A 22,884-nucleotide genomic window follows, 5' to 3' on the forward strand; every position below is an offset into this window, starting at 1 on the left:
GTTTCATGCCTCTGAGACTGTCAAGTTGGTGTATAAAAAACCCACAACAGACACATTGCTTGGATAGATTATGGATCAATAATACCTTTACGAACTAATAAAAACTGGATAGTAAAATCCAACAAACTTATGACAAACCATTGCTAATAATAGAATGCCATACCACCTTATGAAGACTGATGACGATGTGGAGTGCATACAAAATGCGTGTTGGAATTCATAATACTTGGATGATCATATGACTTTTACAGTTGTTGGTCCTGATGTTGTAGTCTCGCGTGACTGATTCCAGAAGTGCATCGCCAAGGCTGTTGGTAACTTCGCATCGCCCAACTGCCATACAGGACAGAAGTTAGCGACATTGAGCTAGATTTGATGTTGGTTGTGCAAAACTTGCAAGGCGGCACATATTTATATCGCTCATAGGCCACGAAGGTTGGAAACTACACCTTCCTCCTTTAAATCTCGACCATCAGTACGACACTACCTTGACGCATTCATACTATAGCAGCGAAAGTCACTCGAATCGATTGTATTCACATTGAGCGTCCGCCACGAACATGAAGCTCTCAGTCTTTACCATTGTTGCCGCTTGCTTCGCCACAGCCTATTCTCTGGGAATCCCTAGCCAACCTGCACCTGTGAGTTGATCGGAACCCTGATCCCTCCCCCGTTTCCCTTAGTTATTCTCATGCAATTTCAGAGACATGGCTTTGCTGACCCTTTCACCTTCAGGAGAAAATGGATGCTTGCATTCCTGATGGCAACCGCTGCGGGCCGAATGCCCATTGCTGCGTCGAAGGACACGTATGCATTGGCTGGCGCACGACAGGGTTCGGGAAATGCGCTGCTCCCCAATAGAGCTTTTCTTTATCTGTCTGTACGGTGGTTATATCCTTTGCGGGGCACTCGTTCGTCGAAAAGCGACGACACGGGCGGCTGGCTAGCCTCCACACACCTTTTGTCCCTTGGTTACCACTCATAGGGTTTCTATAAAGCATAGGCTGCGTTCCCACTAGCTAGCCATAAAGTCAATATTCGGATTACGGGACACACTTTACACCGATATCACCGATGAATCCATCATTACTCTGCCATCATTATACCCCTTTTTGGGTTATGGCCCTACGGATGTTTGCACGAAAACTCCGTGACTGGGGATCTCAAGGCGAAAATACTGTTACGACAGGGCAACAGGTTAACAGCCACTGCTAATGAGGTTGGTGAATTGCATGTTTGGGGCTTGATGTAACTATGGACTCGAGATTAGGTTCTTGGGGAACTGTGAAAAGGGGTTAAGGTGGACTTGGATTGTGGAGTTGTTGGCAGCTCGAGGATGTTACTCCTTTGTTGTAGACGGCACCATGGGCTTTTTATATTTCGGCAGTCTCTGTTAGCTAGACAAGCTGCTTCTCACGACCGAGGACAAATACCCTAATATGAAGGATGATGCGACGGGACTGCGTATCGTCATTATTGCTGCGGCTCGTGATGTTTAAGGCACCACGCAACGTTGTGTCCATCCTGCCCTGCGTTACGCCGTATAATGCGGCATATGGATTGCCCTCAGATTAGTACAGCAAAAAGGACTTTCGTATGATATCACTTGGGCTTCAACCAGTAATGGGAAATAACAGTAGACCAGACATGAAGGCATACATAGGTTGTCATGCCTACCTCGTCTTTTTGACCCTTTTGCAACTGCACGGCAATGCATGTAAGACGGCTTGGCGACGTCTGTATTACATCCGGCCGATCATTCTTCAAGAGGAGAAGTATGTGGCTAAGCATCGTGATATTAATTAGCGCTTGGGGGTAAGCACTAGCCTCTCCCGCCGCTCTCATTCGATTCTGACTCATGGGCTTTTATTGATTCTCCCAGAAACCTTATGATTAAACATGAATCATAAGCTTGGCAAGAGAAAGCTGAGTGAATCGTGTTCAGGACATGGTTGTATTGCGTAAACTCCGACCGCCAGCTTGAGCCAACTTGCCTGCTGTCCAATATGATGGCGCGGCGAGGTTGATTTCATACAGATTGCTTACTATTTGATCACTAGATCATAAATCGGTAGGTCCGTGAGAGAAGTACGGCATCAACGGACACCCTCGGTCATATCAGACGAGCAGTCACAGAGTCACAAAGCATTCATCCGGGATGGTGGGAGGAAGCATGTTAATATTTGACTAGTTCCAGCCATCCAAGCACAATGCGTACATTCTGGCCACCCTTTGCCCCTCCTTGTACATAACGAGATCGTTATACCAAATAGCTGAGCCTATGCCCTCCTTCCACCCCCTTTTTCTCGAAGTCCCTGTGTACGCACAGTGCACTGCCCATATTCTCCCACGTGGCGGTCATAAAATCGCTCCCCTGAGCTACACTCAGCGGCTGACCAGACGATGGATTCTTGCAGGTTATTTACCGACTTAAGCGTTGACGGGAGCACGCAGTGGGGCACGTGTAGCAGGGAGGGGGGGGGGGGGGGCTGGGGGTCCTTGGCCAGCGCGCGTTGGATCAACTCGGGCTGGGTCAGCCCGGGTCGGAGCAGGTGGAGTAGTAGGGGCCCTGCGGTCAGGGTCAAGACGGGCCGGGTCAGCGCGAGCTGGGTCAACGCGAGCCGGAGCAGGGTCAACACGAGCCGGAGCAGGCGAGGCAGGAACTGCCAGGGCCGAGGCCAGGGACGCAGCAAGGGTGAAAATGATGATGGAACGCATAGTTGGATTGGCTTGATAAGGGTAAGAGGGTATGTTTCCCAAGGACAATGAATCAGTATTGATGTGTCTTGCTTGCTTTGGATTACTCCGATGGGTCGATGTTCAGATGAGGACCACCTGGTAGGCCTTTGAAGGGTACTTATACATCAGTTTGCAGATACTGCCGGCGTTGTTGGTTGGGCCTTTCGGGCAAGGAGAAGAAGTTATATTGTCTCGATGTTACTCTGAGAATCATGAGTTTGCTCACCTACAGTTGATAGCATGTACGCTATCCAATGGGCAGCTATCGCCAGAGCCAACTACCACGACCAACAGCAAACATATCACCTCAGATGGTCAGCCCGGAACCAACGTATGCTCAAGCAATCAGCAACAGTGACTCGCGGTTGCCACAGGATGTAGATCATGTTGTTTCCGTGGGCGCACCTTTTGAGGGCCAATCCATTGTTCTTGGATACCTCAATCCAGGCTTCTTCTAGCCACCAGCGCCCGTAGTAGTCTCTAGGACGTCGACTCGAACAGGAGGAGCCATGATATCGTGACGGGTTAGCCCATCGAAAGCCCATGAGCGAGGTGAGATGGGTGCACAGCCCTGGGAAGGCTGCACCGAGTCAGTCAGGGGTACAGCGCGTGAAGCCAATGACAAGGCCCAGCCGGCGTGCTCTGCCGTGACGAGGGCCCGCAATTGCCGTGTGTGGTAGTTGGTTAAGCGCCGCCTGCGCCAACTGATCGCGGGGGGGGGGTTACATGGATGCCACCCCACGTCAGCAATCTCCTGATTCAGATCACGGGGGCCGAAAGCAGTAGCGCTGCCCCCAAACGGGGCTTTTTTGCAAGTGCTGGGCGCCGTGTCGTCTGGACAAGTAGAGCGCATCTCCTTGCTTCGGGGCGGGTGTAATTGCTCGAGGGCAATGGACCCAACCGGACTTGGCGCTCCTAAAGATGTCTTGGGGGCCGACAGTGATGGGCCCGCCGAAGGGCAGGGATTTCTCGGAACGGAGGCCGAGCAGCGGGCAGCGAATCCTTACAATGGTGTTAGTATCCACCTCGTCAGCTGGGCGCTTTCGAGGCAAGTTAGCCATACCAGCCTGTCGGGTCTGCCCAGGAGCAGGTGGCACGCCATTGCAGGAGTACAACACGAAGACCTTGTAGCTATAATAGCGACGAGGGCAAGCTATGAATTGTGAGGAACGTCGAGACGAAGCTGCAGGCTTTCAACCAGTGGAGTTCGGATTGACCAAGATCCAGAGGCCCGCGTTGCGATCTCCGTGCTTACAACTCCCAGGGATGATTTAACTTCGTGTATAATTATTTTTCTAACTCTAGTGATTTGTTATTATAATAGGTTTAATGTGAATTACTGTTTCATGCTAGTTGAAAAGGGTGTTTCCACGAAGTCTCCCTGCCTAGAATCTCAAAACGAAAGCGCTGTTATGTACAGTACAGCTCATCACATTCAAGGCCGGTACTATTGTGCTCAGCCACCTCAAGGAACGTCCCTTACCCTTATGATAACCTAAAGAACCCGCAAAGCGCAGGCTGAGGTGGTACATTGTAAAGACTTGATAGAAGAAAGCCGAAAGACGATCAAATAAAAGCAGGCGTTGGCGACACCAAAGACTGCGACAAGGAGTGTGTCGTCGTCGACGCAAGACTAGAAGGAACCCACGCCACTCCCTTCCCCTTGACCTTGCCCTTCGGCTCTTTCGCCATCTGCGGGGCAAGGAACGGCAGCTCTCGAGGCTTGCCCCAGATACTACACGGCAGAAACCGCCACGCGCCAACATGCGCAGGCGACAGGCGGTCAGCGATGGCGTGCACGGCGAGGACCGGCAGACGGGGCCAGTCGTTGCCGCCCTCGAACGTGGTGTCGCGCAGGCGCACCAGCATGGGCAGCACGAGGGGGCGGTCGGCCGTCGCGCCCGCCTCGGCGTCCAGCACCCGCCACGCGTTGAGGAGCGCCACGCCGCGGGCCTCGGCGGCCTGCGAACCGGGCTCGCCGCACCGCGACACCATGCCGATCGCCTTGACGATCTGCGCGAAGGCGTGGGCGTGCAGGCCCGGCGCGAGGTTCTCGAGGATCCCCAGCAGCACGGTAGGGTCGTACGTCTGCGGCTGGGCCTGCGTCTCCGCGGCGTAGTGGATCAGGGCCTCGAGGACAGGGAGGAAGGACAAGTCTTCCTCGGACCCGGACCGGGACGGCGACGGGGCGGTGAGGGCGGTGAGAGCGCCGGGCTGCTCGAGGACGGCCTCGTACTTGGGGTACACGCGGGAGTAGAGGGTGCTATGATGCTGAGTGATCCAGCAGCCCAGGCAGTGCGCGAGGAAGAGAAAGTCGGATGCATCCTCAGCCGCCGTCACGAAGGGGGCTTGGAGGAAGATGGAGTTGATGCCACGAAACATGGCATTGTAGGTGTGGGCTGCCTCGTTGGCGATATGGATGGCGGGGTGCGCGGCGTTGTGCGTTCTCCCAGGAGTCTCGAAGAGGGGCCACGGCTCATCTGCCCAAGGCCCACGGGCAATGGAAGACTGGCTCCTGGACGAAGTGGAAGATGGTGCTTTCGGCGAGAGCCAGCCGGGAGGAGCCGGGTAACCGAGTCCGACTCAGTTCTTGAGGGGGCCATTGTCAGGGCAGGAGCTTTTGCGACTGTAGGAACGAGACACGCAGGAAGAATCGAGTAAACATCCTGTCGATCACTCAATGAGAAAGGGTGCAGGCCCTTATCAAGGGGAATTGCAACCCGACTTCTCTTAAGCGAGCACGAGTAGTTTCTTTTCTGCCCATGCCCATTTCCACTTCCACGCGATATCCCACGGGAGACCCGCCTCCTGGGCGCATCTAGGAGGGGTTGCAATCATGGCGAAAGAGAGGCTGACTGCATGTGGTCTTGGCAAATGTTGCTGCACCGAAAAGTCTCGATTCCTGGCCGGTCAGAGATTGTGATGGTAGCAATAAGCCGGGGGGTCATGAGCTTACCGAAATGCAACCTAGGCCATGTTAAGCATTGGTATGGGTATGTCTGCGTCTGGTTGATCACACCCGCCAGCCACCTAGCCATTAAATGACGCCTCAAGACTGGCTTGGCCTGTGACGAGTCGCGACAATCGGAAGATATTCATGCTTTTTGCACACGGCGAAGGCTGGATGCAAGGAACAAGACGAGTCCGGGATGTGTATAATCTCCGGGAAGAATTGATAATCGGGGATTAGTAGCGGGTGCTGGCGGGATCAACAGGCCCTAAAAGGCCCCAATCCCACGGGCGGTTACTAGCGCTAAGGCAACGCTTGGCAGCACCACTAAAGCTCCAATAGAGAACCACATTGGGCACAAGTGTACGGAATAAGAAGTACGTAGCCGGCCGGTGAATCCATCACAAGTTACCTATACTAGTATTGTTACTTGACCGGCGCCGGTAGTTGGCAGCGGTTGGCATTCTTAAGGTGACTGCATGGGCATTACTAAGGAGGGAGAAACGATAAAGCCACGTACAGGTACAGGAGGCAGTCCATCGTCCTCCCCGTTAAGAAAAGGAAAGAAAGAAAGAAGCAAAACATGGCTCTGACTGACCCCCATGGGTTGTTATCAGCTGGCAGGGATTCCTGCATGGGCATGAACGAATCAGCAAGCAACCAAGCTGTAAATAGAACAAGCCTAGACCTCAAATCTTCAATTGCAGCAGCACATGTATTGATTCTTGCGTCTCTCAAACCCCGTTATTGATTTCCGTCCAGTAGCTCTTCCTCGTGAGCATGCCGTACGATTATCCTACGTCCTCACGCTTCTTGAAAGGGAAGGTCGCCCGAAAGGAAGAAAAGGAAAAGAACAATGGGCGTACTCAATGCGTCACCAGGTTCATTGCATTCCGGAGACTGATATACCATTAAACAGTCAAACTACATCCATCCATCTATCTGTTTTCTCGATTTGGTGCGGTGCTTGATGGGATGCAACGTGGCGGCAGATCAAAGCCGACGACACCAAGCCCACCTTTCGCATTACCCAAAGCAGTTTCATTTCGGGCTTCCGACACTAACTTCTCCCAATCGCACTGCTTGAGCGACAACCTTACCTTCTCTCGTCTTTGAATCCAGTTCGAAAGAACACGTTTACTTGCGATTCATTAAGTACTTACCTCTGTTTTGGCCAATGACTCCACTGCCATCCTCGAGATGAGAAATGACGTGTTACCGCATTCCTGGGGCACTACTTTTACTTATCAGTACGGCGGCGTAGCAGCCCACCGAAGCTCGTCACGAATGAACTGCTCCCGCACCCGTACGTTAGTCGACGTAGTCGCCATGAGGTCCATCAGGGCAATGCCGCCCGCGAGTCCGCGCACCCGCAGCTCCGCGCACACTCGGGCGTCCCACTCTCGGTATGTCTGCAGATCGGCCAAGTGATCGAACATCCAGGCCACCCAGCCGAGATACATCGACTGATCTCGCCGGAAGACGGGGCGCCACTCTTGCCCGGCGTTGACGTCCGTGAGTTCATGCCACTTGGGCGGCTCGGGCAGGGAGTTTCCCTGTTGTCGTTCTTCTTCCGTGGCCATACCTGTTGGTAGCGTCACAACCGGGTTGCTGCCGGCGCAACTCTCGCCTTCTCCGCTTAGTTGATCCATGATGCGCGCCCACTGACCCCAGATGAGCCTTTGGACGTTCAGTTGCGCATGCCGGTGTTCCAACGTGAAACCGGCACACTCCTCAGGCTCGGGCTGATCCTCACCAGCGTTGCGACACCGGTCGATAACGTGCAGGCACACGCAGCAGCTGTGGTAGTCACAGGGGTGCGGTTCACCTGTCTCTGTGCCCTCACCAGCTTGTATCGGAAGCCTCATGTATGCCAGCGACTGCCCGATATTAATGTCGCAAACATGCTTCGTGGTCCGAAACGGGTGTGCATAGAGCGGTGCGCCCTCGCCGCCGTCGATATCCAGCACAACGGGTGTCCGCACATCATGGTGCATGCGGTGTACCACAGTTCTCCGGCACATCTTAGATGGTGTTAGGCCGAAAAGATGCGATGGTCTGTAGTTCCTCTCTTGCGTAGAACTAACCTAGAGGCTGTCAATTGCTCGCAGTACTATAGTATAGTATATAGATATGCTTACTATAGTCCTGTTGAGCTCCGCCGTTCCTAGGTAGGTGGATGTGTATCGATGTCCGTGATTCCTGAGTCTCTGGTTTCAAAAGGCCGAGTATCCAAAACTCAGATTTGACAGTCGAGTCCAGCAGCTATATACAGACCGTTTTGAAAGTAGCCTCGCCTAGATCAAACAGGACCAATGACAACTGTCTCAAAATATATACACACTCCTGAATCTGTTTCGTCACTGTTGAACTGTTGAATAATAGCCATTGACACCTGTCTTATATTTATATACACACTTTAAAGAACAGCCAGGGCCCATCAAACAACGGGCATTGACAGCTGTCTCGGAAACTATTGACCTTAACCACTGGTAGTAACAATGCGGCCCCCTTTGTTATCGACGCCTTCTAAACGCACGTTCGGATGAACCATTCACCTTGGCCCCTGGTTAAGGTATAACCAAACAAGTCTCATTGTTTACCCCTTTGTTACGCAGCGTGCTATTCTGAGACACAAGGCCCTTATTCTGCACCCCAGGTGAAAGGATTACCCCTTGACGTAGAGTTGGTTGAAGACCTGCTACCGCGAGTACCATTTAGTTACATTGGACACCGTAGACCTGTCCCAGATGTGAGACCCCCTGAATGCTCGCACGGCCGGCATGAGTATTGCTGACGCCTGGAATTGCTTGTTGCTCCTATAACTATGCAGCGTGTGCTGCGTATACTGCACTCAAACTCAGGACTCCTTTCCCTGAGCCCATTGTGAAAGTACCGAAGGTTTCACAGCTGACATGCCATTTGACACAGCGGCTGCTACGCAGTCGTCCATAGCTGCTGTGAGACATGATGTTTTAGTGGGAGGGTACGTTTTAGATATATTTTCGCTCAACTTCGACTATATGCATGATATAGAGCAACGTACGTGCCTGATTATGTATTTAATAATTTATATCTTCAACTCCCGCCGTGGTATCAAATGGTAAATATTGACCTGAAAATAAGACACTCCACCCAATCACCGTTCGATGAGGTGAGCCGTGCGAGGCTATGATGCAAATGCAAGGTATATCCAGTTGATAGCTCCATAAACGCCAAGAAAGACGACATTAGTTTCCATCGAAGTCGATCATGCTAATCAAATCAAGCTGATGGTGTCATATAAGCCCGATCAGACCATCGGGATCGCCGGGCCGTGATCCCATCCTGTGGGACTGAGACGAATCTCTCGCAGCCAGTTATTGGACTGGTAATAGCATCGAGCCATATCTGTTGACGACGACAGCCACACATGGTCGGGATTCACGTTGTTTGAACCGGCTGACTCCGTGACACCGACCTGCTCCGTCAGGCAGGCGATGTCGCTGCCATCATCGGCAATATCCAGAAACGTGATGTTCCAGCTGTTGGTCTCGACTTGCGACGCAACATAGAACGCGTGAGTCTCGTCTTGATACAGTACATAAGTGTCTGTCAAGTTGCTCGCCTTCCTGGATGAAGTCATCACGCTAATGGCAGACCATTCGGGGATGGCAATAGACATATTCGCTTTCAGTGGGTTAGCGGGAGCATAGAAGAACGGTCCGGGGTTGAATAACTCACCGATGGAATTATTGTTGATGGCTGACTCAGCGAAATCGTTACCACCGAACATGTGCTGCGACAGGAAGCCAGAGCTGTTTCGGTAAAACAGACCAGTGGGATACGGGCTTCGATACTGGCGGATGGCTGGTATCAGGCCCAGGCTAGTGCCAATTGAACCGTTCACACCCATGCTCTGGTTTGTGTAGGTGTCACCATTCCATGTGAACTTCCGAAAGGTTGAATCAGCATCCTGAGTCACGAGGTATGGCCAATACGACGTCAAGACCGATGTGGAATCGACCTTGACGGGCTGGTGACCGATACCGTCCTCTCGTGGCGAAGTATCGTCCTCGGATAAGTACACGCCCTCTAAAGTGGACGAATCATTTAAATAGTAAAGTTGGAAGTGCGGCTGTAAGGGCTGTCAGCATGAATACCATCGAGATTGGTCGTGCGCGCAATGCTTGGTCGGCAGGAATGCGGGCGGATTGACGAAAGAAAAAAGCGTTCGGACTCTGAATTGGGGTTGCACACTCACATATGACAAGTCGATAGTTGCTGTGAGGGGTGTATTGTTCTTGGCTGAAATGCTGTGAAAAGTCACGGGGGGCTGCCAAGTGGCCTCGGTATTCTCGTAGGCAGACATGCGGATCTTGCCATCGCCGCCCTGGTAAAACAGGCGGATGTTGAAGCCGTCGCCGGGAATGCGCCGACCAGTGACGGCCAGGCGCGACCCCTTTAGCAGCAGCCGTGCAGTGTCATTTCCGGCGTTGCCCTGATTCCCGCCGTCCCTACGGGCCTTGACGCCCAGGACGGCGCCGACAATAATACCCGCGGCGATGATCAGCCCCACAATGCTGATGATGAGGATGTTGCCCCTGCGGCTGGTCCGGGACTTTGACAATAGAGGATTGCCCGACTTCTCCTTTTGACTGTCGCCATCTAGCTTGCCATGAGCGTAAAGATCATCGGGCTGAGATCGCTGCGGAACCAATTGTGGTTGGGATGTGGCTGCATCATGGTGGCCCCTGAGGTGTCCGTGGTCCTGAGTGTTTTCTTCCGAGCTTTGGGACATGACTTCCGATAGGTGCTTCTGTCTGTCAACAGGGCTGGTGGTGCGGTCGGAAGCCATAATTATTGCTGCAGTGACACTCCCTCATGAGACCCATTCACCAGAGAAGCAAACCCCGCCAGCGTATCCTGCAGCGAGTGATGGGCGCAGGGGTGGTGGTTAGATTAAAAATATGAGGCAGTTGTTTCTGCTCATGGACATGGGGATATCAGCTCGATATTGACATTGGGGATTTGGGACATTTGATGAGATCAGCAGAGCAGATAGCTGGGCATTTGAAGGGCAGGAATAGTTGGCCCAATTGAAGGTTTTGACGGGGCGGCACGGACCAGGTTCAGGCGAGGTTGTGTGTGGGAGCGCTGAGAAGTGGAAGGTTCAATGTTAGAGAAAGTGGAGGGGCAATTGCCCAGGAAAAGACGGACAAGACGGCGCAAACGGCTAGTCGGCACAACCTCCTCCAAGCAAAAAAACTGTGGCCAAGGGGGGGTTTATGCGGCGGGCGATTTAAAAAATCTAGGTGTTGCTGGCAAGAGACAAAAAGGCCGGCTAGACTGGAGAATTACTGTAGCTAGTGTAGCAATCCCGCCAGCAGTGCAGGCCGTCTAGAAGGGGTGAACAAATAATTGTCGCCAGATACTGGAGCTATGGGGAGACACTAGAGGTGACTGGCGGTCCAGGGGGAAAAGGGTCCTTTTTCCCAATTTCGCGGACAGGATTCAACCCAACATATCCATCTCCTATTTTCCCACTGTACTGTCCTGTGCAGTGAGCCTCAATGTGCGACACAGACGGATAGATATGGCCCATCGCCGATCATCCGTCCATCTTCCTTTTTCTACCTACGAATACCTGATAGACTGCATACCGATGGTTGATGGCATTATCGCCGAAAGCCATGGCTCAATTGACTCGACTCGATGCGATGCAGGCGTTTGTTTAGCTTTCGCGAGATGCAGGCTGGCAGGTGATACGAAACGGTAGGTATATTCATACATGGTCAATTGACGCGTCATACCTTAGGTAACTATCACTTATCAGTGATGATATTAAGTGGTATCAGCGTGCCGGTTAGCCATGCCAGACTTCTGGGGAAAAAGCACTGGAGACTGCTGAATTCCGCCCATTTTCATGTGAGTTGCGGCGCCAGTTTGCCGTTCAATTCCCTGCCAAGAACTGGCGATCCTTGCCTCATGCAGCCTAGTGGGTATGAGAGCCGGGAGTCGGCAAGCGACATTTAACATCAAGGGTTCGAGGCAACTAGATGACCCCGATCCCACTGTTGGCCGATGTGCCGAACATCCTTCCAACCTTCGTTTTCTACCGACATGTCCTGGTTTGCCCCTCCCATTGGGCTTCATTGACCTGTTTCTTTTTCTATCTTCCTTCACACGATCCGCAGCCAAAGAACCTAGCTCTGGGCTATATGCGCCTGCAAGGGACGACGGCACGGCGAGGGGCATGTCACGTCGTTCTTGAGTCGTGCTGGCACGCACCCTTCCGCTTACCCAGTTCAGTGCGCAGTTCCCCCCACATATCAACAACACCTGCAAACGGACAAGTGACAGATTATCCATAGCCACGTTTCAGCAAATCAAGACATGTGCCTGGCTGACCACCCCAGGGCACCCGAGATCATATCATATTGAGACATGCACCCATCCACTTTCTCTGTCCTGTTTCCCGGTCGGTGCGGCAGGGTCCCGCCACCCTCACACCCGCACCCTAATGATCCGAATTCCGTGCCAAGAGCTGACAATTTTCACTTGACTGTCTCCAGTTGCCGTTCTCCATCCGTCCATCATCCTTACATACATACACCTTGACACCCTGCTCATGAAAGGCTGACTAGTAAAATCTCTATATACCCAATGTAATCACAACCTCATGCTTTCCATTCGGTGATGCCATCGTCATTATCCCTCATGGATTACATGCACATAGTCAACGATGCCATGCTTTGCTTTTGCTCTTCACCCTGCCTCAGTGGCGCGGCACTTCCCCAGGGCAGCTGAGATTGCAGGACGTTTGAGGCGCCCTGACAAGCACCAACCCCTTACCTCACCCGTTTCTATTCGCAGTGCCAAAGCCGAATGCTTTGGGAACTGACAGGAGTGCGGATGCACCAACGACGATGGCGTTGAATCAGGACTCACTGGTAATCTATATGAAGGCGGGCGGAAGGGGCTGTCAAAACTACTATTCGCCCAATCCTGTCGAACCAATCGGCTCCCTGCGTCCACATACTATATACCCTGCATAGCAGCCACCATATTTCGCTTCGAGTGATACCATGCTCAACTGTCAAGTATAACCTGGACAGCAAGTGACAGGTAGCAAACAAGGTCGACCTGCTCGAAGCATTTAAAGCCATGGGGAAGGCAGTGATAGTCCAGAGTAGATCAGTTCCAGAAGCATCGATTAGATGACACTGCAAGCAAGTCCCTTATGATATACCTATATCCTCAAGTAACACCCGAAATCGTTGTGCACTATGCTGGGAATCTTGACCCTCTGCCTGGCAACTTGCGCCGCAGCTGCGCCCCTTGCCGGGAGAGCCACTAGAGCCTTCAGCGTCCTGCGCTTCAACAATGTAGCCGACAAGTTCTCAACCGAGGGCCGCATGGATCCCATCATCAGCCCAGGCGCCGCTTCGGCCCATTCGCATGGGGTCATGGGCGGCAGCAACTTCGGCTTGACCGTCCAGGGTGACCAGTTGCTCAAGTCCAAGTGCACCAACTCGATGATCAAGAACGACAAGAGCAACTACTGGGTGCCGGGCGTCTGGTACCAGTCGCCGCACAACGGCACTTTCAAGAAGGTACCCCTGTTCTACATGCAAGTGTATTACTTGTAAGTTCACTTGGTTATCCTTGTCAGCTTACTTATTGGTGCAAAAGCTGAAATGTACTAACACCCCTCTCCACTAGCTTTGATATAACCAACGACAAGATCGAGCCCTTCCTACCTGGACTCAAGATTGTCAGCGGCGAAGCCGGGAAGCGCACTCCACCCGCAACGGGCGGCCTGCAGCTCGACCCGTCCAAGGGGCCCATCCAGTCGGCCCAGTTCACGTGCCCCGCGCAGGGCGACCCGGACCGGTACCCAAGGGGTCGGACGGCACACGTGGAGGCCTCGCGGACCCGGGAAACCGCGGCGCCGGTGCGGGCTTCCCCGTGATCAACTGCGACGGGTACGCGTCGCCGCTACGGCAGGACATCCACCTGCCGTCGTGCTACAACCCGGCCGCGGGGCTCGACGACCACGCCCACAACATGGCGTTCCCCGCGGACAACCACGGCAAGCTGGACTGCCCGGCGGGCTGGGTCCACGTGCCCCACCTGTTCTTCGAGGTCTACTACGACACGCCGCGCTTCGCGGCGGACTGGCGGCCCGATGGCCGGAGCCAGCCCTTCGTCCTCTCGGACGGCGACCGCACCGGCTTCAGCCTGCACGCCGACTTCGTCAGCGGCTGGGATCGGGACACGCTGCGGGCCATCATCGACGGGTGCGACACCGGGTCCGGCGGCATGGACACGTGTCCCACCGTCCTCGGCGGCGTCAACAAGGACGACAAGTGCGTCATCGACTCCGTCGTGCCCGATCCGGCGGAGGCGTGGGTCACGGCTCTGCCGGGAATAACCCCTTACAGGGGTGGGGTGTTGGGGGCTACTAAGAAGCCAGAAGGAAGTTGCGGAAGGGCTGGTCTCTATTAGTGTTTGCTTCTACATAGGTGTGGTTGATGACAACATTTCAAGGATGTATTCGATGTGTATAATTCAATGTTACTATTATCCGCTCAATACTCAAAATTACACAAGTCCATCAAGTCACGCAATGCTCCATTAAGATGCGCCACAGACTGACAGGTCGCTCTAGAATACAAAGCGAGTCTATTATTAAAAGTGTAAAAGAAATAGTTGGAATAAATCCTTGGAGAATATTGAGATATCTAACAACCACATGATTTTAAAATCACATGTTTAGATTAGGGGAGTGAGATAGAATGCAGGATACTAATAGTTGGGGAGTGCGTGACACGACCCAAAGTCGAACAGAGAGGTAAAAGGGGTTGGATAGAAAAAAAGACGCAAGGCTAAAAGGGCATATGCACAATGTAACAATTACTGCAGACTTTTCTTACCAAGGGGATAGATATCCTGACAAACCACACATGCAATCTCAGGGGTGAGAAAACCGACGCTCAAAGACTAGCACAAATCACCTCATGGCTTTCTGTTAGGGGCTGGCATGCCTACTGGACCTAACAATGACAGGCTTGTCGAAATTATAGGAAAAGAAGCAAAACAAAATTCCAGGGGAGAAAACTCAAAACACTACAACACAAAAAGATCGTGAACCACGCTGTCAGGTGTACTCCTCGACGGGGAATTGAACCCCGGTCTCGAGCGTTTCATGTCTATCGCATTGAATGACAAGCTCGCATACTGACCACTATACTATCGGGGATTCCAAGCCAGGCTTGTTGTTGTTGAAAATTTGGTCGTAATGTGTGTATATCAAGCTTATGGCTCCTCTAGCGGTCTGTTGGGTTCCGACCATCAATGGTTCTCGACGTCTATTTTAGTAGCCGAACTTCAAAGCTCTTTTTTAATTACAATCCTTGGATAAGTAGCCTTACAAGCAGGTACGATGACGTTTATGGCATTATTGCATTGTGAAGGGTGCATCTATTAATAGCATGCGGTTCGCATCGAGGAAGAATCGCCCCGCTATTAATAGCACCTAATCACCTCGGAGCAGCATTAACCAGCTGCCGCCTGTCTACCTACCTATCCTAACATCCTCAAGCACCGTTCGTGCTCCCAGGTCCCACTAATGCGGCAGAACACACTTGACCTCCTTCTTGCCGTCATTCCTGATCTGCTCAATACCCTTCGCCTTGATTCTGACATCCGGAGCAGGGTACGGGGGCACCTTCTTGTCGTCGACGGGGGCAACCGGGTGATTCTGCCATCGCTTCGTGCACTTGGGCTTGGACCGTGGCTTGATGATGTCGCCGAGCACGTTCTTGTATGTCGAGATAACATGGGAAACCTGCCGGTCGTGTCACGTCAGCTACTCGAACACAATAGCATCCCAGGCTGCTTCTTTTGGATGTGGGGAGGGGAGCACTTATGATAATTACTCACCATTTCGGCATCCTCGGTGATGCTGGCAAGACCACCGGGAACGACCAGATCGTATAACGTGGAAGGGCCCGCCTCGGCAAAGTTCTCCTGCCATTTGGTCAAAGAGTACATGCTCACTGCACCAGCATCCAGGCTGTAGTTGCCCATCCACCAGTTGCTTGTGCTGAAGGTGCCGTTGCCATACTTCATCAAAGCATAGTTTTCCAGGATATGTGAGATTTCGTGGGCCAGGAGCGATTCCTTGAAGTACTGATAGCGGACATAGATGACGGGGATATCTCCCAAGGAGAATGCAACCCCAGCCACTCCAGCGCCAGGGTTGGGAAGTGTGACGAGGGTGCTGACATATTCTCGTATACCAATGGGAATCTTGCCGAAGACCTGCACAAATGAGGATGCTTAGTTCTGCTGTCAACTTGGGTAGGCGAGGTACAGTATGGCCAAGAGTGGTCTGAAAGCTCCCTGGTCTTGCATGGGTCTACTCACCTTCACCATCTCGGCGATGCTGCTTGGGTCACTGAAGTGGCGACAGATGGTCCATGGCTCGTCACAGTCGTCGTACTTGACGCTGTAGACCTCCATCTCCCAAGGGTTGAGATTTTCCTGTTCAGCGGCTCTGCAGCAGGGCCCAGGAATCCACCCAGATGCCCAGCCCTTCCAATTACCCCCAAGTGGGAGGCCAATGTGCCGACAGGTCGTCTTCGAGGTTGTATCGGAGTTCCGGCCTCACTACCGGCTTCGTGGCAGGCTTGTCTTCGGCAGGCGGGACATGGGTCGTGTTGTCGTCACCCAAAGCGGCACCGAGAAATCCCAAGAGGAGAAAAAAGACAGCGAGAAAGGCACCCATTTTGGCGATGTTCCGAGTGTTGCTTTATTTGTCTCAATATTAGTAAATTCTATAGTTTTACAGTTTTGTTTAACTGGTTGGTGGCAGAAAGAGTGTTGATGCCAAAGAGCAATAGGAGACAAAGCCGAAGGGGGCTTCGTTGCTGTGTCACGGATATGGAGCGTGAAATGGGATAGGTTGTGAAAGAGCGGGAAAGAGAACAGCTTAAAGATGGGAATGTAGTAGGGCTTTATACGATTTTGCAGTCACACTCACACATCGAATACATAATAGCATTCACTCAGTCCTTGGGCTGGTGAATGCAAACCTGGTGTCATAAAGCATCACTGTGATCAACCTTGGTGAATAATACAGGCAGATTGCCACAACAACGCTTGGGGATGTGATTTAGTACCAACCCAAACTCTCATGACCCCCAAGCTGTAGTTACAACGCCATTTGAATACTCAGTGGCCATGTAATTAATAGTATTGAGCAGGCCAAGTTAGAGGGGACACGAGTAACTCTAAGTAGCGACTGAAAACTAATACCACGACTAGCTGGAGAGCCACGGGGGTGTTACTCCATGCCTAGCCCCTATTCCCCTATACCCCACTTGCCTCTATTGCAAGCTTGAGTAATCCATGTACTGTTTCTTACCACCGAGCTGTAGGCCTCTATAAGAGTCCACCTTGAGTGTGTAATCCAAGTTGCATGAGCTTCACGCCTCTATAGAGGCCTAAAATTGCTCTGCTGTTTCATGAACAGTAGAACCGAGACGAAGCAGGCTAACCAGTGGCAACAACGGGGGTATCATTGTAACTCTTACCTCCTTCCGAGGGCGAAACCGGTAGCATTGTCTTTAACTGGAGGAACGTCGTCGAGGCTGTTAGGGGTTTTCGACAGAAACCGCCCCCTGTCTAAGCCGGCGGTAAAATTCGGATTGGTGATAATATTAGCCCCGCCGGTGATCATGGTGTCTGCCTCACCCCTCCGGAGGATATTACACGCGGTGTGGATAGCGGCAAGACTACTAGAACATGCCGTGTCAACTGTCTGGCTTGGGCCGCTGAACTTGAAGAAATAGTTCATACGACAGGAGATGAAGGCTCGATTACCTCCCGGAATCATGTACGTATCGATTTCTTGTGCTGAATTTGTTTCCATCCACTGCCCAGTGCAGCCCCATGGAGAAAAGCTGGAGTCCTATGCTCCCTGGAAACTGCTGGAATCCTCATGTCTACCTTTGTATGGAGTACTTTGCCGGAGGTAAGAAAAGGGGCAAAGGCCAGTCCTTTGACCTACCTTATACTAATATGGACACAACTTTATCTGCAGCGCTTGACATTGGACTTTCTGTGTTCCCCATCCTCCAGGTCTCAAGATGATACTTCTCGATGGGATGAATCGCAACAAAAGTGTGACAAGTCGGAATACGTCATGAGATGGGGATAAATAGACATCGGTTCAATAATTTAACAATGTATGAAAAGCAGTAATGTTTCTTTTCTACCCAACTTGGTGTTATTCACCGAGGTGTCTTGAAATGAATGAATTGATGAAACAATAGGCAAGACCGAACAAAAACCCTGACCAGCTGCCTCCCAAATGTAACTGGACTCGATGTCGTGTTGTCACCATTTTAGGTCCTCAGACCCATCTGCTCGTACACCTTCCCGAAGCTGCCTCTCCAGGTCTCGATGCCCAATTGGCCGAAGCCGACGCCAATCTCGGATTTGAGCGAGCCATTCGCCTCGGTTTCCTCCAGGCCCTCAAAGAACTTGGCGACGAACTCGGCCAGCGGCATGGGCTGGAATGCCTTCCCCTGACCTCCCTGCATGGCGACGGTGCTCTCGCGATGCTCCTTGTCCAGGCCCGTGTCCGTGTACGGGGGCACGATTTCGACGACGTTCATGTTCGTTCTCGCCGCCTCGGTCCCGAAGCGCAACTGCTGGCGCAGGACCTTGGCCAGGGCCGCGACGCCGGCTTTTGCCGGGCAGTACGCCGGATAGAAGCTGAGGGGCACGTAGCCGAGCGACGAGCTGGTCAAGAAAAGGGTCGTCTTGGTACCCGCATTTGCCAGCGCGAAGAGGTGCGGCGCGAAGAGGTGCGGCGCGAAGAGGTGGACGAGGACGGTAGGAGCGGCCAAGTTCGTAGTAAGCTCGTCGGCGATTTGCCCGGGGTCGGTGGTCGATGGATCGAAGAAGTTAAAGCACTTCTGGATCCCTGCAGTGACTAGGACAGTATCAAGGCCGGGAAAGTCCATCAAGATGGCGTCAACGGTACCAGGTAAGGCTGCCAGGTCGCTGATATCGAATTGGGTGAGATGTACTTCAGCGCCCCTTTCATGCACTGCGCGAGGTTGGGAGGGTTGAGATGCCTACCTGTCTGTTCTCCAGGCCAGGAAGCTGCTGAGCCATAGCATCTAACTTCTCCTTGTTACGGCCTGTGGCGATGACCTTCTTTCCCATATTGTGGAAAGCATGAGCAAAGGCCTCGCCTATGCCGGCAGTGGCACCGATGATGAGTATTTCGTTGATTTCGGAGGACATTGTGGCTGGCCTTTCTTGGGAGGTGATGTGGATATTCCTCTGGGCAATCGTGTAGACAAGCAAGGCCTTTTGATATGTAAGCATACCTATCAATAGAGCGCAGGCTGCCGAACCAGACCGAGCCAGACCGAGCGGGGTCAACTGATCGTCACTGGTTGGGAACACAGAATTGCACCGAGACTACCGGTTGTCGCGTACAGCTCAACGTGCCTACCTCCCTTGCTTCCAGCCCTCCACTTGTCATACATTTCAAGTTTGCTTTAACGAGCCAACACCAAATCTTGCATCCCACATCCAACAACCTCTCAGCATCATGTCTCAGCACGTCTCTCAATCCCTCGCGGCACTCCAGGAACAGTTGGCACCTGGGCTGGAGATACTGACACAGAACGATGGTGATCGCTTTGAGGAATTTGCCAAATGATGGACAAACATTGGCCGCGAGACCCCGGCCGCTATTGTCCTTCCCGAGACAGAGGGGCAGATCCAAAAGATTGCAAGTGCCTCAATGATCCAGAAGTTTGAAATGGGATTGTAACTAATCGTGTAGGTTCAATGGGCGGTCGGCTCCTCAGTGCCCTTTTTTCCACGGAGTGGTGGCCACAGTGAATGGTCTACGATCGGCGAGGATGGTATCATCATCGACCTCAGCAAATGCCATGGGATCGACATCGACGCAGCCGGCAGGAAGGCTACTCTGCGAGGCAGCATCTTGTCCAAACAGGTGGCTGTAGCGCTTGCAGATGCTGGTTTCTTCACCGGTAGGAATACTGCTCTGAGCTTGCGGAGCTGCTGTAAACCCCCAACTTGCTCCGTCATCTAACCTGGTACTTGTGTAGCGTTAGAAAACGGCAATACCGTGGGGGCTATTCCGTATTTCCTTGGGGGCGGCGCTTCTCTGACCACATTGATTACTGGGTTCGGCTCGGATCAGATATTGTCTGCTCGTATGATCGATGCGACGGGCAACATCATCGAAGTTACGGACGAAAAGCAGCCCGACTTGCTGTGGGCCATTCGCGGCGCGGGTCAGTTCTTCGGTCTTGTGACTGAGCTCACCATCAAGATCTGCCCATTAAGTGATCTTGGCAACGACCAAGGGGTTATATGGGTGGGAAACTTCGTCTTCCCACTTGAACGTGCCGATGAGGTAGCTCATACTATGAAGCTACTCATGAATGATGGTAGTAAGGCGACGGCTGGACTCATGATGATCATGGCCCCGCCACCGACGCGGAAGCCGGCCGTGGTCATCGCGGCACGATTCACCGGGAGGCCCAAGCGAAGCGGAGGACGCGTACAAGCCCCTGTATGACTTATCACCTTTGATAGCAAAGGGCGGCCCCGTGCCAATCCAGAATGCTAGCGACGGCCGCGAGGCCATGGCTGCCAAGGGGGATTTCAAACGATTCGGAGTGGTAGGGCTGCGACGCTTCGACGTAGGACGATTTCTCCAAACCGTGGATATTTGGAAAAGGCTCCAAAGCGAGTGTCCTGATGCCATCAATACGGCCTTCAACTTCCAGTGGGACTCGAGACCGCCAAGGGTGCCCGACTTTGATTCTTCAATGTCTCTCCATGACATTAGATATTGGCAGTAAGCTTGGCAAAGCTGTGATACTTGGCTAAGGCCTACTGCAGTCACTCATTAATCATTCGACCAGGAACAATCTCATTTGGCACACCGATGCCTCCAGTCGGCAAAGGGTTGACGAACTGAACGACGAATGCATTGCCACCATGCGTGGCTCAGATAGATCCGAATACGCAGACTTCCAGAATGGCACTCGAACAGGGCCGATCGAGCTCCGCTTTAGGGGAGAAGGGAAGTTGGAGAAGCTGAAGTCGCTGAAGAAGCAGTGGGATCCGCAAGGCGTGGTTACGAAGCAGCTGCTTGACTGACGGCACTGATCCATGACCAAGATACAAGGGGACGGGCAGGGAGCTCTCCTTTGTTCGTTCGTTTTATATTATAACCTGCTACATTATGACTGCAATCTAGACCAATAGTAGTAAATCCGTTGTATGCCGTGGTCTCTGCCCCGTCCTACAAAAGCTAAATAGCGAGATTGAAGTAAGATGTTCTACGACCGCTGGATAACCGGAAGGATGAGCTAACCATCATGACACGTACAGGGAGGTTAGCTCCTATATAATTGGCCATGGAGTGTCTATTTGTTGTAGCCATCCGCAGAGCTCTGATCCGCTATGAAAGTATTGTGTGTTTCCTAACCCCTGAACCACTAGGTGCACACTTATGCCGTTATATATGCAGGTCTACGGTTTTGGAAACCCAGAACCGAGATTTCAATCCTTGTCCGCATAGTCCATCTACACGGAACTAAGGGGGGCGAGCAGCTATTGAGGGATCACGGGGAAGACGATGCCACCATTGTCAAAACTTACTTCTTTTCTTGAAGAAGTAAATGGCAACAAGCGAACTGGTAGGCCATAAAATCAGTCCATCTCCAATATTTTTGCAGACGCTCAGTGCTAGGAAGAACTACAGGTACCTTTTTGATATCAATGCCATGAGGGGGTGTCAACCACCTGCAACACCCTCCCCCAAGCCACGGGGCTATTTGGACGTGCCCAGCATCCAAGGAACGTCCTAGTCAAAAAAGTGCGGAAGAAACATCTGAAAAGAGCCAATATAACCAATGACCAAGGCGCTAACTACTAGGGAGGGAGGTGCCGGAGGATTGGAAGAGCCCAATGTGACTGAGGCAGCGTGGACCATGGAACTGGCGATTTAACCATGTCACCGGAACAGACGCCTTCGTCACGACACCCCAGCCAGCCTATTCTTCATTTGGTAAACGGTCATCATATCCAGTGGAAAGAGACCACATTGCCGATGGGATACCTACCCATTTCGGGCCCCAAGCCCGACATTTGGGGTGGGAGGGAGGGGACCAAGATGAAGGATTCCCCAGAGAGGCTTGGCTAGAGGGCGAGAGCTTCCAGAAGACATGAAAATCAGGTCGGAAATGGGGACGCATAATCTCGATTCCAACTCCTTCGGGCCAATCAGCACCAGTAATAGAAACGTGAGTGCCTGTGCCGTAATGCCGCAGCCTAGGACTGTTGTAGGATCCGAATCGTGGTAGACTTGCAGCACCGTGATTGGAGACGGATGTTTCTGCAGCACATACGGGGAAACGTGTCGTTTCTAACGAGTGACCCCCTGAGAAGTTGTCCCTGAACAGCCATGGCCATTGGTTTTGTCTTGCACATAGCACATTTGCAATGTATTTAGCCATCGATACTAAAATAGAAGATGGATACATTTGTGCTAACTATTTAGTACAGTCTCTTAGCCGGGGAAAGCCCTTATTCTAATCCAGATTCGAAGGGGGGGGAAATTCTTATATCAGCCACTGGCTCAGCTATGGGTTGAAAGAACCCCCAGTGCTAGAAATTGTCCGACATTTTGAAACGTTACCTCATGGCTATAACTAAACCGACGCTATAGCCTCTCATAGCCCCTTATAGTCATGGGGCTATGCTTAACAAACAGGGTCCCTTTCACAGCCCCCGCTGGTAGCTCCACGGAGACACTACCCTGACCCCTGAACCACGGTGGAGAAGAGAAACAACATATATCATAGCAGATTAAGTTTATTCGGTGGTGTGCTGACAAATGTGATATACTGTAATACTTTGGCTAGACCGCTTCAGAACGGACCTGCAGCCTTACCCGGTCAGATGACCAAGACGTGTACCACTAGCCTCAGTGTGACGGCAAGATGTCCTCCTCCTGGAGGTCGGTACCGTACACGTCGATGGTTTTCAGTACCGCGAAACAGGCGACATATTTACACGGCGACAACTCCAATTGGGTTATTCAACAAACTCACATTCAAACACGACAGTCACCCATTCAGGGG

At 52.3% G+C, this 22,884-nt stretch overlaps 8 protein-coding genes across 8 annotated transcripts; 2 read left to right on the forward strand and 6 right to left on the reverse strand.

Moving 5' to 3' along the window:
- Positions 1-2,430: 2,430 nt before the first annotated feature.
- On the reverse strand, positions 2,431-2,718 carry PG994_006437 (uncharacterized protein; the record flags this gene model as incomplete). The annotated part of the gene is made up of 1 exon (XM_066857846.1): positions 2,431-2,718. One exon carries the CDS (start codon positions 2,716-2,718, stop codon positions 2,431-2,433), a length of 288 nt encoding a protein of 95 aa, XP_066717115.1.
- A 1,587-nt stretch (positions 2,719-4,305) lies between these two features.
- On the reverse strand, positions 4,306-5,404 carry PG994_006438 (isochorismatase family protein; the record flags this gene model as incomplete). The annotated part of the gene is made up of 2 exons (XM_066857847.1): positions 4,306-5,254; positions 5,376-5,404. The coding sequence occupies 2 exons, from the start codon at positions 5,402-5,404 to the stop codon at positions 4,306-4,308; spliced, it is 978 nt and encodes a 325-aa protein (XP_066717116.1).
- A 1,532-nt stretch (positions 5,405-6,936) lies between these two features.
- On the reverse strand, positions 6,937-7,713 carry PG994_006439 (uncharacterized protein; the record flags this gene model as incomplete). The annotated part of the gene is made up of 1 exon (XM_066857848.1): positions 6,937-7,713. The coding sequence occupies one exon, from the start codon at positions 7,711-7,713 to the stop codon at positions 6,937-6,939; it is 777 nt and encodes a 258-aa protein (XP_066717117.1).
- Positions 7,714-8,981: 1,268 nt separating this feature from the next.
- Positions 8,982-10,526, reverse strand: PG994_006440 (uncharacterized protein; the record flags this gene model as incomplete). The annotated part of the gene is made up of 2 exons (XM_066857849.1): positions 8,982-9,806; positions 9,933-10,526. The coding sequence occupies 2 exons, from the start codon at positions 10,524-10,526 to the stop codon at positions 8,982-8,984; spliced, it is 1,419 nt and encodes a 472-aa protein (XP_066717118.1).
- Positions 10,527-12,957: 2,431 nt separating this feature from the next.
- PG994_006441 (uncharacterized protein) lies at positions 12,958-14,179 on the forward strand (the record flags this gene model as incomplete). The annotated part of the gene is made up of 3 exons (XM_066857850.1): positions 12,958-13,316; positions 13,394-13,575; positions 13,596-14,179. The coding sequence occupies 3 exons, from the start codon at positions 12,958-12,960 to the stop codon at positions 14,177-14,179; spliced, it is 1,125 nt and encodes a 374-aa protein (XP_066717119.1).
- A 1,120-nt stretch (positions 14,180-15,299) lies between these two features.
- On the reverse strand, positions 15,300-16,463 carry PG994_006442 (uncharacterized protein; the record flags this gene model as incomplete). Its single annotated transcript, XM_066857851.1, has 4 exons — positions 15,300-15,521; positions 15,617-15,997; positions 16,103-16,232; positions 16,282-16,463. 4 exons carry the CDS (start codon positions 16,461-16,463, stop codon positions 15,300-15,302), a joined length of 915 nt encoding a protein of 304 aa, XP_066717120.1.
- A 1,621-nt stretch (positions 16,464-18,084) lies between these two features.
- Positions 18,085-18,994, reverse strand: PG994_006443 (uncharacterized protein; the record flags this gene model as incomplete). The annotated part of the gene is made up of 2 exons (XM_066857852.1): positions 18,085-18,660; positions 18,827-18,994. 2 exons carry the CDS (start codon positions 18,992-18,994, stop codon positions 18,085-18,087), a joined length of 744 nt encoding a protein of 247 aa, XP_066717121.1.
- Positions 18,995-19,386: 392 nt separating this feature from the next.
- Positions 19,387-20,896, forward strand: PG994_006444 (FAD binding domain-containing protein; the record flags this gene model as incomplete). Its single annotated transcript, XM_066857853.1, has 5 exons — positions 19,387-19,389; positions 19,545-19,755; positions 19,834-20,303; positions 20,353-20,591; positions 20,659-20,896. 5 exons carry the CDS (start codon positions 19,387-19,389, stop codon positions 20,894-20,896), a joined length of 1,161 nt encoding a protein of 386 aa, XP_066717122.1.
- Positions 20,897-22,884: the final 1,988 nt, after the last annotated feature.

The sequence above is a fragment of the Apiospora phragmitis genome (assembly GCF_038363925.1).
Source record: "Apiospora phragmitis strain CBS 135458 chromosome Unknown utg000006l:1.0-5683423.0:1.0-5690449.0, whole genome shotgun sequence".
NCBI classification, from domain to species: domain Eukaryota; kingdom Fungi; phylum Ascomycota; class Sordariomycetes; order Amphisphaeriales; family Apiosporaceae; genus Apiospora; species Apiospora phragmitis.